Here is a 12607-nt window from a genome sequence, read left to right on the forward strand (position 1 = left end):
TTTCTAAATGCTATCAAAACAATAGACTCTTGGAGCAACAGAGATGGCTTAGCTGGAATGAAAAAGGCCCTTAGCACCCAGCCTGGCAACCCAAGTGTATCCCCAGCACCCACACGGTACAAGGAAAAGACCAATCTGCACAAGGTGTCTCTGACCTCTACACACACTGCTGTGCACAATACATAAAGCAACTTAAAATTTTAAACCAGCAAACTTCTGTATTTTAATATTTTATTTAAAATTTGCTTTAAATTTCTGTAAAACATTCTTCAATCCATTATTTTAACACTATAAATTCCACTTGAAGTAGCTGAAAAAAAAAAAACAGACAGAGCAGATAACAGGACTGACTATAACTGAGCAGTCTATCTTACTACAGGGGAGGCAAAGCCTCATCAGCACCAGGACAAACAAATCTAACGTATCAGGCATGTACACAATCTATTTTCCTTTTGGTGATAATTTTTGGAAAATTACACTTTCAAAGAACCAGCCCTACAAATAGATAGTCTTTCCAAAAATAAAACCCAGTATCTAAGTTGTGAAAAGTCACGAAACTAGTTGAAAGCATGTGGCGGTGTCAGCTGCAGGCCACGCTCAAGCCAGGCTCTCACCACAGATGACTCTGACTGAGGAGGTGAGCTCACACTCCCTCTTGTGTTGGCAACTGTCTTATTGCTGAATTATACACAATTCTTCTTCTTTGGCAACATCACTAGCTAACACCAAGGGACAAGTGCAAAGGTTTGGGTTGTCAGCACTCCAAGCGCTCTGGCTGCTCCTCTGTGGGACCAGGATGGATGGAGTAGGAAAGCATAGCACACCTATCACATGACGAAGGGCCTGGCTGCTCATAACCTGCACACAAGTGTGGAGTTAGTTACTCAGCATCACTGGTGAAGACTCATCATCAGCTCCTTCCCACATCTGTGGAAAAGGAAAAGAACATCTGGGTACCCATCAATTCTTTAGGAAAGCTGCTTCATATGAATTCAAAATGACCTATACTTGACCAAAATTTTAAGTGAATTCTCATTATAATACCACCAAAACTTGATAACTTACATGAGAACTTGATATTTAAATAGCTTACATATTTAAATTGTTGTTTCACATACTAAGCCCACTTTAAAGGCTTGCCGTGATACTGCTGAGGAACTTGACAGGAAGCTCACTTCAGAAGCTTCACTACACTTTTTTCTCCATATACAAAGTCACCCACTTAAGAGACTTCCTTCCACCCAAAATGTCATTCCAAGTTCAAAGTGAACTAAAGTAGGTGTGGCAGAAAGTGCAATTGGAAGCATGTTCACACAACAACAGAGCAAGCACAGATACAAACACCGTATGCAAATGCGTGGAAGAATGAGTGTAAGAAATGTCCCATGGACAAACTTATATACAGCTGTATACAACTTCAAACTAGTACAACTGGAAACGTCTACAGAAGCCACAATAAAGTCAAATGCACACTCAGGACAGTCTCACCAACCGCTCTCCCTTAGAGAGCAGAGCAGGGCTGCCTAGGAACCGCTCTCCTCCTGACCAATCATCTTTGTAGAGTGGGGTTTCCTAGGAACCACTGTCTTCCTGATCCATCATCTCTGTTTTCACTGAGAACACGTCTGCCAACATGTGCTTAGGGATCTCGGAGCCCCGGACTTTAAGGGCATAGCAAGCGTTCTCCACTTTGGCCAGGCTCTGTTTCAAGGTGTACAGCTTCTTAGAGACCTCATAGGGCCCAGTGTTGCCAATGAATGAGAAGCCATCGTAAACCTGGCGTAAAAACTGGCTCACTTCAAAGGGGGTGTCAATGTCCCCGTTGCCCACACTGTTGATGCACATCCGCATCAGCTCCCCGGTTAAGTCGGCCACGCCCAGCAGGTAGTCAACAGGCGTGATCTTCAGTCTCCATGTAACTAGCTGCTTCTCTTGTCCGTCAGAGGGAGGCTGGTAAAGACAAAAAAGACACACACACACAAAGCAAACACTGTGATAAACTGAACACATCAGGCATCAAATCCATAAAGTACTGAAATCAACAGCAGGTCAAGCACACAGATCTCTCCCATGAGTTAACTACGTGGCAGGGCATAAGGAATCTACCGTATGCTGGGTAAGGACCTGAGCCTGGTGGCCTGGATGTATGAGAGGGTAAGGACCTGAGCCTGGTGGCTTGGATGTATGAGAATAATCAAATACCACCAATGTAAGACCAGCTGTGTCCAACTTCACCTGCCAAGCACAGTAGACGCGTGCTAAGGAAGGCTTGTCTCCTCTGTGTGACAATCACTATCAATCAGCGATCACACCCCCTGCCTATTCAGCCGGTGTCTGCTTCCCTGCTCTGCACTGCCCATAGTTTGCACCTGTGCCCGGCTCCTGCCAGCGCCTCATCCTACTGCCCATCCTGTCAATGTCGAGGTCTCCACTGCAGCTCTACACTGAGCAGCCGAGTCCGAGTGAGCTGAGGCACAGTAACTGCAGCTGTCTGCAGACTGTGACGTCTGGTCTACTGCAGGGTATTCACCAGTCATCTTAGTCAGGCTGCAGTGGTTTTATTTATTATTTTATGTGTATGCATGTTGTGCTTTCATGTACGTCTGTGAACCAGGTCCATGCCTGGAGCCTGTGGAGGCCAGAAGGCGGCATCAGAGGCCCTGGAACTGGAGTTACAGACGGTTGTGAACCTCCACGTGGGAGCTAGGAACTGAACTTTGAAGACCCAGCCTGTTCCACCTCTCCAAGCCCCTCCACAACAGTGCAGTTCTTCCCCCTACACCTTTTGGTGCAACCTCTTGAAACAATATTCCAAGCTTCAGGTACTCTCTTCTGTGCCCTACTCAGACCCCAACGCTTCAGTTTCAGGAAACAATCCGGCTTACTTTGCAGATCCAGTCATCTGCCAATCACTTGTACTGCCTAAGTGGCTGTTATCTTCATCACGAAGACAGCAACCTCACCTGCATCACAGCCACGCCCACCCTCACCTCATCTGCATCACAGCCACGCCCACCCTCACCTCATCTGCACCACAGCCATGCCCACCTCCACCTCATCTGCATCACAGCCACGCCCACCTCCATCTCATCTGCATCACAGCCACGCCCACCTTCACCTTCTATCCTCCAGTGTCAAATGACAAATTATCTCTCTTCTAGAGTGAACTTAACTTCCAAAAGACCTTGACTCTCCCGACCGCCTCTTCCAGGACTTTGATGCTTGTCTCTTGGTAAGGTTTTTCTCTCTAACCCTTGTTTGCTCCTCTGTAAACAGGATTATGTTACCTACCACCGAAGTCTTGTATGGATTAAATAAGACAATATTCACTAAATTCTTGGCGGTAATGTGCAACCCAAGTAAGCACTCCGTAAACGCCAGCTGTTGTAGTCGCCACCATGTCATATGCATCTCTCTCCATCAGGTCTTTCTAGCACTGAGGCGTGAGCTGTGAGCACTGTGTGTGGAATGCAGCTAGGTGAAGCTCTAAGCTCATTCTGGGCAGTGGGCCTGCAAAGGCACCCAGGAAAGAACCATGTGGTGTCTGAGGAGCTAATGAAGTCCTGTTAAATAGTAGTACAGGCTGAGACTGGAGAGACAGGCAGGCAGGAGACCACGCAGAGAAATCTGCTCTTCACTTCCGAGTTGTGGAGTCTCTGAGGATTAATTAAGGAAGTGGCAGGGTGAACTTTCCTTTCTTACTTTGGCTGCTGTGCAACCACAGAACAAATCTTAGTCCTGCTAAAGACCCTTCAGAAACCCTGAGGCCCAACAGTCCATGAGGAGAACAAGGCCTGAGGCATTGCAAAGGCCAAAGAGCTGCTGAGGGACAGAAGAAGGAAGCCACAGTTTGCGCCCCAGCATTCTGATGCTCCTGACTGAAAGCTGTCATCAAGGGGTCTGGGTTTTTTGTGAACCAAGACCAGGAGATGCATGTGTATACAGTAGGAGAGGCGTGCATTTCAAATGCCACTTAAAAGGATATATTTCACAAAATAATGGCCTTTGTTATTACACAGAGGGGTAATGGTTATAAGTTGATTTTAGAGAAACAGCCATAAACAAATTTAAAGTAAAATTTGTCAAAATAAATTCTGCTTTCTGAAAATTGTTAGTAAGGAAAAATTTGCTTAAAGTACAAGTCTTGAGATGGATACTTGAGTGTTTAGGAGGATGACAACGTTAATGTACTTTCAAAGGGTCAAGCAGAACGACTTGGACAAGGTAAACACGGAACGCTAACTCCTGCTCTTTGTCTAAGTCCTGGCACACGAGCTAAGGTGTTACCAGGGATCATCCCCTCTGCTTTTCTGTCTGAAATTGTCATAGTGTTTACTAAAATGATTTCGGCAATATTCTCACAAGCCAAGTTAAAAGGAAATTTTCTTTATCAAATTCTCAGTATTTCCAGCACTAAGAATCCAGAGCCACAGGGAAAGTTCTCTGTGAACACAGCTCAGCCTCTGGAGATGTGTGTCTAGGTCACAATCTCCAAAGTCCTGAGACAGCGCACACTCAACCTGCCTCCTCCCCAGTGTCTCTCTCCATGAACTAGAGAGGAGCTGCTCGCATGAAGCAGGGCACAGCTGGCCACTTCTCCCTGTGATTCTACTCTGACCAGGTAAATGAACCAAGGCCACGATTGCCCCGTGTCTCAGTCAGAACTTAACAAAGTGGAGAACAAGGGGAAAGCCGAGGAGACACGAACTCCTAACAGAAAGTTTTTCCTGTCATCCAAATCGAGTTTTTTGGCAATTCTAACATTTTATTTCATATTCCCGCCATCTTGACTTCTAACAGTTTCTCTGTATACCTGTGCTGACTCCAACTCATATTTTTAAAAATTAATAAAAGGAGAAAATTGAAAAATAGTATATATCCTAATATATGTCAGAGAAGAGCTTAGAGCCCACCTGGTTGCCTGAATGTCATATTTTCCAATCCAAAAGGGGAAAGAAGTACTTTAAGAAGTCAAAATGTAAAAGGGTTTCCTTCTCTCCTCAATTCAGAAGAGTTGGGCAACTGTAAGCACGCAGTAGTTTACGCAGGTGACCAACTGGCTCTGCCATGTGACAACGACGCTACCAATGAACCCAGTTAAGCAGCACCGCTTCATTAAAAACGTCTGTAAGTCAAACTCTTCCATAAAGCCCTCTGAGGTAGGCAGACACACCCAGGGTCCCTGTACATACCCCAAGCACTGGGGATGCCAAGTGTACGGACCAGATTCTAATACTTGAATGCATGTGCTGACTTCCTCAGTGTCTGAAGCCATGACTCTGGCTCTGTCACCAGTGGAGACACTTAGACCTAGCTTCCCTGGGGAGCCCTAGGACACCCAGCTTCAGGAAGGCGGAGTCTCCACCAATCATTATGCTGTTGTATAAATCATACAATAAAACTGAAACATGATTTTCAATCCTCACAGTCTTGCTCTCTTTCCCACTGTCTTCTGTTGTAAATGTCAACTGCTTGTTAATCTCTTCCATACTGATCAGTGAACGAGTCTTGATGAAGTGTTGAAAAGAGACAGCCTCCACATATTCCTGCAGTCCTGAAAAGAAGAACGAAGACGGTTACCAGGAACAAACACTAAACTACAAAAGTGTCGCCATAGGAAACGGGAAGCTGCTCATGACCCAGTAAGGTGAGAGGGTGGCAGATGCCCACGCAGACTGTACCAGCTGAGGCAAGGCACACGGGCACCGGGGCCTGTGCACCAAGGCTCGAGGATGTTACCAACCCTTTCTGCAGCAGGCAGGATGGTGACCTGGGACACATGTCCTAATCACTACTGTGTGCCTGGCGCATAACAAGCATAAAATAATTAAATGAGGGACTTCCACTTATAAACATTACAGAACAATTAAGAATTAGGTCTTGGGAAAAACATACAATAAATAAGAATACGGCAGAAAGGTACAAACCATAACAGGTCAAGTTTCTCGATGGAAGGCAGCCGGGGTGATAGCTATGTAACACCATCAACACACCAATGTGGAACACATACAAATGGTTGAACTGGTCAATCTCATGTCATGGATCCTATGCCCAAACACCTACACCCACTAGGTCCCCCACAGCACTCTCTGTGTTGCACCCCTAGGCTTCCATTGGTGCGTTTTCTTTCAAACACCAGCTCTTTTGTAAAACAGGAAAAATCAGAAAGAGATCTCCTAGGCATGCATGGTGGCTCACAAGTGTCATTCCAACATTCTGGAGTCTAAGACAGAAGGACTGCCCCAAATTCTTATCCAGTCTTGACCATATAGTAAGTTAGGCCAGCCTGGATTACAAGAATGTCTCAATCAAAACAGAAAAACAAACAACAAAACCTGTCACAGATTGAGGCATGAGAATCAGAAATTCAAAGCCAGCCTCAGCTATATCTTGAGTTTGAGGCCAGCCTGGGCTACATGAGACCCACTCTCAAAAAAATAAAAATTAATTAATTAATTAATTAATTAAGGTTTGTGCTATCTCACAAAGAGTTCAAGGACACCTGGCCCCAGACTCTGAGCAGCACTCTGGGTCTCATGTAGGTAAAAGGATGTTTAAACAAGTTATGTTTCAACTTGATGAAAAGGACATCCGTTATTTTCAGTGTATAATCCCCAAGGTGAAAATTTTCAGCCCACGGCCGTCCTCTGAACAATGCCTTCCCTGTGCGTCTACCTTGGAGGAAATCCAAAAGGAATTATTTACAGATTCTGCTTCCAGTAAGAGAGAACTCTGGAGGTTGCTCTTATGTAATTAGTTCTTTTTCATTTCATCCCGTTAGAACATACACAGGGAAACGCAACACAAGGTTTCTGATTCCTTATTTTCATTCTTATTGTACCTGAGCCACACACATTCAACCTAATTTCACACCAAACCTAGTCAGAGGGTGAACACTTAAGAGAGCTCGACTTGCTTTGCAGGATTTTACTTTTCTTAGAAAATTGTTTATCACAGGCATAAGCCCCAGAGGCACAGGAGTTATGCTCATACAGAGACTTGTAGGCAGACGCAAACAGCAGCACCCCTCACAAGAACCACAGGTAGAAACACTCCACCGTGCATCACCTGAAAGCCGGGCAGAGTGTGGTTTATCTGTTTCTGATCACGCCATAACAAAGTACTGGTGCGTGCTACCACCCAGATAAACCCTGAAACCATCATCTACATGAAAGACATCGTACAATCCTGTTTGTGTGAGATGTGATGAGACGACTCCAAAAAAAAAAAAAAACCAGTGAATTCCTAGCTGCTAGAGGGTTCCTTCAGAACCAGTGTTATCCTTATCGACACAATGTTACAGAGTTCAGAATGAAATGTCAACTTTCTGAAACAGGATTTCAGAAAAGCAAAGGACTGTGTAGAAACTGGACTGAAACACCCTCATGCAGGTGGGCATCCCACTAGTGCACACCGGACATCATCTAGAAAACAAGTCTACTTGGGTTTCTGTACAAACGCCTAAGCACAAAATGCTTAACCACGTTCTTCCAAAGCTCCAAGTACCACTCAAGTTTGCAGCATGGAACATTCTTACTAAGCTGTGATTAAATAATCCCTGTGGTGGTCTATATATGCTTGGTCCAGGGAGTGGCACTACTAGGAGGTGTGGCCTTGTTGGAGTGGGTGTGGCTTTGATGGAGTAGGTGTGTCACTGTGGTCGTGGGCTTTGAGACTCTCATCCTAGCTGCCTTTGGAACAAGAGGTGGAATTCTCAGTTCCTCTAGTGCCATGCCTGCCTGGACGCTGTCATGCTTCTGGCCTTGATGATAATGGACTGAACCTCTGAACCTGTAAGCCAGCCCCAGTTTAATGCTGTCATTTATAAGAGTTGCCCTGGTCTCTTCACAGTAATGAAACTCTTCTAAGACAGTCCCCAAAGTGTTCACTGTATCATAGCCCATTTAAACACAATTTTAAATTGTAGCTATTTTACTCCCAGGTTGAGGCTGGCCTCAAGGAGTGCTGAGTTTTATCTGATGCTCAAGTCAGTAGGTTAAACTGAATCCAGAAGAAAAGAGACCAAAGTTGTCAAAGAGACCAATGTGAACTTTGTCAAAACCCTCCTGAAGTCTCCATTTCCTTACCCATAAGTGGTAAAATATAATTTAGGGGACCACAAAAGCAAAAGCTGTGGCTACAAGGAAGAATGACTCTGTAAAAAATCTCCAGAACGATCAGCAATGACACACACTACTGAGGCAGAAGAATGGACACTTTGTACCCACTTCAAGGCCAGGCAACAATGTAGACAATTATCTATTTTAAAACACAACAACCTGTAGCTTGACCACAGACACCCATCTAACCCACCATTCACGTTCTTAAATAGAATAATTACAATATTACCTAGGAGCTAAGCAATTTATTTTACACGTGTAAACATCTCAAAACACGGTAAGAATCAGTGATATAGACTAAGCTAAAACAATACAAAAAATTCTTTTAAGATGCAGGGCATTCTCCAACCTGCTAACTTCTCAACAACAACAAGTCATGGAAAATGTTTTAAGTTGCTTATTCTAAGCAGTTAATTGTGCATGTACTTGTCCAACCATTTGGACAGTGCACAGCCTACTCTCAGCCAAGGTGCATTGTTGAACCATGAGGCTATTGTCTGTGCTCACAGTCCTCTCAGGGAAACACTGTCCCTGCTGCCAGCACTGCGCTTAGTAAGCATAGAACTCCTTTAGCTCAAAGCCAGATCTATTTTATCATCAAGTCAAAAGAACAGCCTTTCGGAGAAATAGCAAAACAAACAGTTACCCATTACATCAGCAGCTCTTCACAGCATCCTACCATCCACTCTGTAAATATATTTATTTTCCCAAGTGCAAATGAAGGAACTTTCTCATCACAGATGCAGCTCCGTGTGGCTGCTGCACCCTGAGCTTGAGAATCGGCACCACTGCTGTTCTGTTCAACGAACGCTTCACTGTAAAGCCAGGCAGGGTACTCCACACTAGCCATGCCATGCCAGCACTGGACGGACAGAGAGTCAAAGCCAACCTCAGCTGTGGGGACTCTGAAGCTGGACTGAGCTAAGAGACCAGGAGAACTTCTCTTTAAAGATCTTCACACGGAGCCAGCAGATGGCTCAGTGGGTAGAGCGCCTGCCACCAAGCCTATGTTCTAAGTTCAATCACTGAGGCCCACATGGTAGAAGGGGAAAACCGGTTCCCACAAGTTGTTCTCTTACCTCTGCACATGGGCCACAGCACACATGCAGGTGCATGCATGCAGGTGCACACATGTTAGGCTCACCTGTGGTAACAGCTCGATGGAACTGATGCATGTCCTCTCCCGAGAGCTCCTGGGCCACCTGTAGTATTTTCTGTCTGACACCATCCAGCTTACTTTCTGATTCAGTCAGTATCTCCTCCATATCAGGAGCACTATAAAGAGATTAGGAACCTTGAAAACATCAGCCTTGTGATCAAAATGATAAGAAAAACTGTATTCATAACAATCAGCCTCTGGACTTGGCTGCTTCCACCTAAAACAACTCAAAAAAAATTAACAGAGCATGCGAACAATGGTTTCAAACACTGCACTCGAGCACGCGCACATCAGACAGGACAACAATCAGGGTCATGAAGACACACCCAACATCCATCTCGAGGCTTGGAAGAGTTTCCTCATGACAAGGTAGGAAGGAAGAACCCAGGCAGAGCCAAAGTCTTGAGTTGAAAAGTTGAAAGTTTAAGGAGGTCATGAGCTAAGGTCATGAACTAAATATGCAGGCAGAGAGTAAGAGAAAGCTGCAGAGCAGATGGTGCTTTAGAGCTCTGCACTGTATAAGGGACTTCCCCAAGTGTCCAACTGAGTACAGGTCACTGCAGACAAGTACAAAACGTGGCTGGGTACTGGAGGCCAGAAGAACCCAGAGTGGGTGGCAGAACAATCGCCATAGCCTACATGCAGCCGGAAGAGCTGACTCATCAGCGCTACCCTGCAGATGTATGAACGGAAGTTCTTCAGGCACGAAGAAAATTCTTCCAGATGGAAATCGGAATCCATGTGCCAAGTAGTGAACGACATCAGAAATGGGAACGGCAGGGGCGAGCGTACAAGCTGTTCCTTGTTTCCTGAATCACACTGTGTGGAGTAAAAACAGTGTCTTGCAGATATAATACAGAAGTAACAGGAACTACCACAGTGGCACAGAAAGCTGGGCTAGTCAGGAAAGGAAGCCACTGTGTGCACATAAGCTGCTCAGCCTGTGGTAAAGTGACATGTGAGCAGCTCTTATTTTCCAAATGCAGTGCAAGAGCTGACAGGCACATCAACACAGACCTGAATTCACCACGCTAACTGCCATACAGAAGCATGTAAGGCAACTGTGAGTCCGGTATCCTTAAGTTTCAGTTAGCCCAGTACTATCTGAGAGAGATGATCTAGACTGTTGAGACAAACACTGCACACAATTAAGCAATCATGCATACATGTATGCATACATGCATATGCATACACACACACACATGCACACACACACACATGCAGGCACACACACAGAAACATACACATGAGAGGGGAGCAGGGTACATCTAAGAGAATAAAACAAGACTCAGTCCAGGGCCACTGACGGCTGAGGAAGTAAGGCACATGCCGTGGAAGCCTAAACACCTGAGGTTAGATTCCTGGAGCACAGGTTCAAGTGCAATGAGAGAATCCTCTGACTTCCACATGCAGGTAAATAATACACAAAGTAATTCTAAAAAGACAATAGGTGCTAGATGATGGTGACACACGCCTTTAGTCCCAGCACTCAGGAGGCAGAAGCAAACAGATCTCGGAGTCCAAGGCTAGCCTGGACTACAGAGTGAGTTCTAAGACAGCCAGGACTATACAGAGAAACCGTGTCCTGAAAAAACAAACAGTCCTTCTTTTCCTCCCTGCTGCTGCTTGCTGTCGAAATGGGCCAAGTTCACAAAACCCGGGAAAGTGGTGCTGGTCCTGGCTGGATGCTACTCTGGATGCACAGCCATCATCGTGAAGAACATTGATGATGGCACCTCAGACGGCCCTTACAGCCATGCCCTGGTGGCTGGAATTGATCGCTATCCCCAAAAAGTCACAGCTGCCATGGGCAAGAAGGAAATCACCAAGAGACCCATGATCAAGTCCTTTGTCAAAGTTTATAACTACAACCACCTCATGACCACAGGGTACTCTGTGGATATCCCCTTGGGCAAAACTGTTGTCAACATGGATGTGTTCAGAGACCCAGCTTTGAAACACAAGCTTGGCCAGGTGGGAAAGACAAATGGGTTTTCCAGAAGCTTCGATTTTAGGTATATTTTTGTTTCTGTCATAAAAAATTAAAGCAAAGCCGGGCAGTGGTGGTGCACGCCTTTAATCCTAGCACTTGGGAGGCAGAGGCAGGCAGATTTCTGAGTTCGAGGCCAGCATGGTCTACAGAGTGCGTTCCAGGACAGCCAGGGCTACACAGAGAAACCCTGTCTCAAAAAGCAAAAAAAAAAAAATAAAAAAAAAAGATTAGTCAGTTCAGAACCTGGGGATATCATTCAGTGAATAAAGTACTCGCTGTGGAATCGTCAAGGCCTGAGTTCAGATCCCCTGCACCCTAATAAGAGCCCAGCCATGGTGCTACACATCGGTAACTCCCATGGTGCTGCACATCGGTAACTCCCACGCTGTGGTCAGAGGAGCCAGACAGACGACTGAGCTCGTGGCCAGTTGGGGGAAAGCAGCAGCTCTAGGTTCAGTTAAAACCTGATCTCAATAGAAGACTAAGTCAGAGAACGGAAGCAGGTATCAGAAGAAACACCCACTCTCCTGTGCACCTGCAAACACACTTACATACAAACACACACACTCAATCCAGAATGAGGCAGAAGACAGTATGGTGGTACACACCTACAAGTCTGCCACAAGAGAGGCTTAGGCAAAAGAACCCTGAGTTCAGTCTGGACTACAGAGACTATGGCTCCAAAGACAACAAAGGGCTGGAAAGAAGGCTTGGATGGTAAAGGCCAGCATCACAACAAAGAGGACAAACGACCGAAACCAAAGCAAGAAAAGACCTATCATTAAACATAAACAGTGTGTGTGTGTGTGTGTGTGTGTGTGTGTGTGCGTGCACACGTGTGCTCTCGTGTTCCAGGATATTTGTGTATTTGTGTATATGTGTAGGGGGTGGGGGGTCAGAAGCCTGTGTGTGCATGTGTGCTCTCCTGTTCCAGGATGTGTGTGGAAGGTAAGAGGCCAGTTCCAGGAGTCAGTTCGCTTCATAACACTGGCCCAGAGATCCAACTCAAGCGCTCACACTCGTGGACAACCTCCTTTATTCACTAAGCCATCTCAGCAGCCTTTCAAATAACACATTTCAAACGTTTACCCACCTTGTGATCCTATGGAGAAGAAAAATTGTCCTCTTACTTTCAACAGTAATATCCCGGCTTAGTTTCACGAGTCTCTCGTATTTGTCGTGCCTTGCGTCCAGCTCCTGCTGAAATGCTAGAACATGGTATGACATCATAAGCACACATGCTGGAACATGGTATGACACCATAAGCACGCATGCTAGAACATGGTATGACACCATAAGCACACATGCTAGAACATGGTATGACACCATAAGCAC

At 45.5% G+C, this 12607-nt stretch overlaps 1 protein-coding gene and 1 pseudogene across 1 annotated transcript in view; one reads left to right on the forward strand and one right to left on the reverse strand.

Annotated features, from left to right (window-relative positions):
* Positions 1 to 217: 217 nt before the first annotated feature.
* Positions 218 to 12607, reverse strand: part of Tsnax (translin associated factor X) — a 14996-nt gene continuing 2606 nt past the window's right edge. The window contains exons 3-6 of the mRNA XM_028767779.1: positions 12366 to 12480; positions 9265 to 9395; positions 5427 to 5554; positions 218 to 1950 (exon numbers count right to left, since the gene is read on the reverse strand). Coding sequence (XP_028623612.1) covers positions 1573 to 1950; positions 5427 to 5554; positions 9265 to 9395; positions 12366 to 12480 — 752 coding nt within the window. The 3' untranslated portion in view covers positions 218 to 1572. The remainder of the gene's footprint in view (positions 1951 to 5426; positions 5555 to 9264; positions 9396 to 12365; positions 12481 to 12607) is intronic.
* On the forward strand, positions 10606 to 12224 carry LOC114621498 (annotated as a pseudogene).

The sequence above is a fragment of the Grammomys surdaster genome, unplaced genomic scaffold, assembly GCF_004785775.1.
Source record: "Grammomys surdaster isolate TR1022 unplaced genomic scaffold, NIH_TR_1.0 181, whole genome shotgun sequence".
NCBI lineage: Eukaryota > Metazoa > Chordata > Mammalia > Rodentia > Muridae > Grammomys > Grammomys surdaster.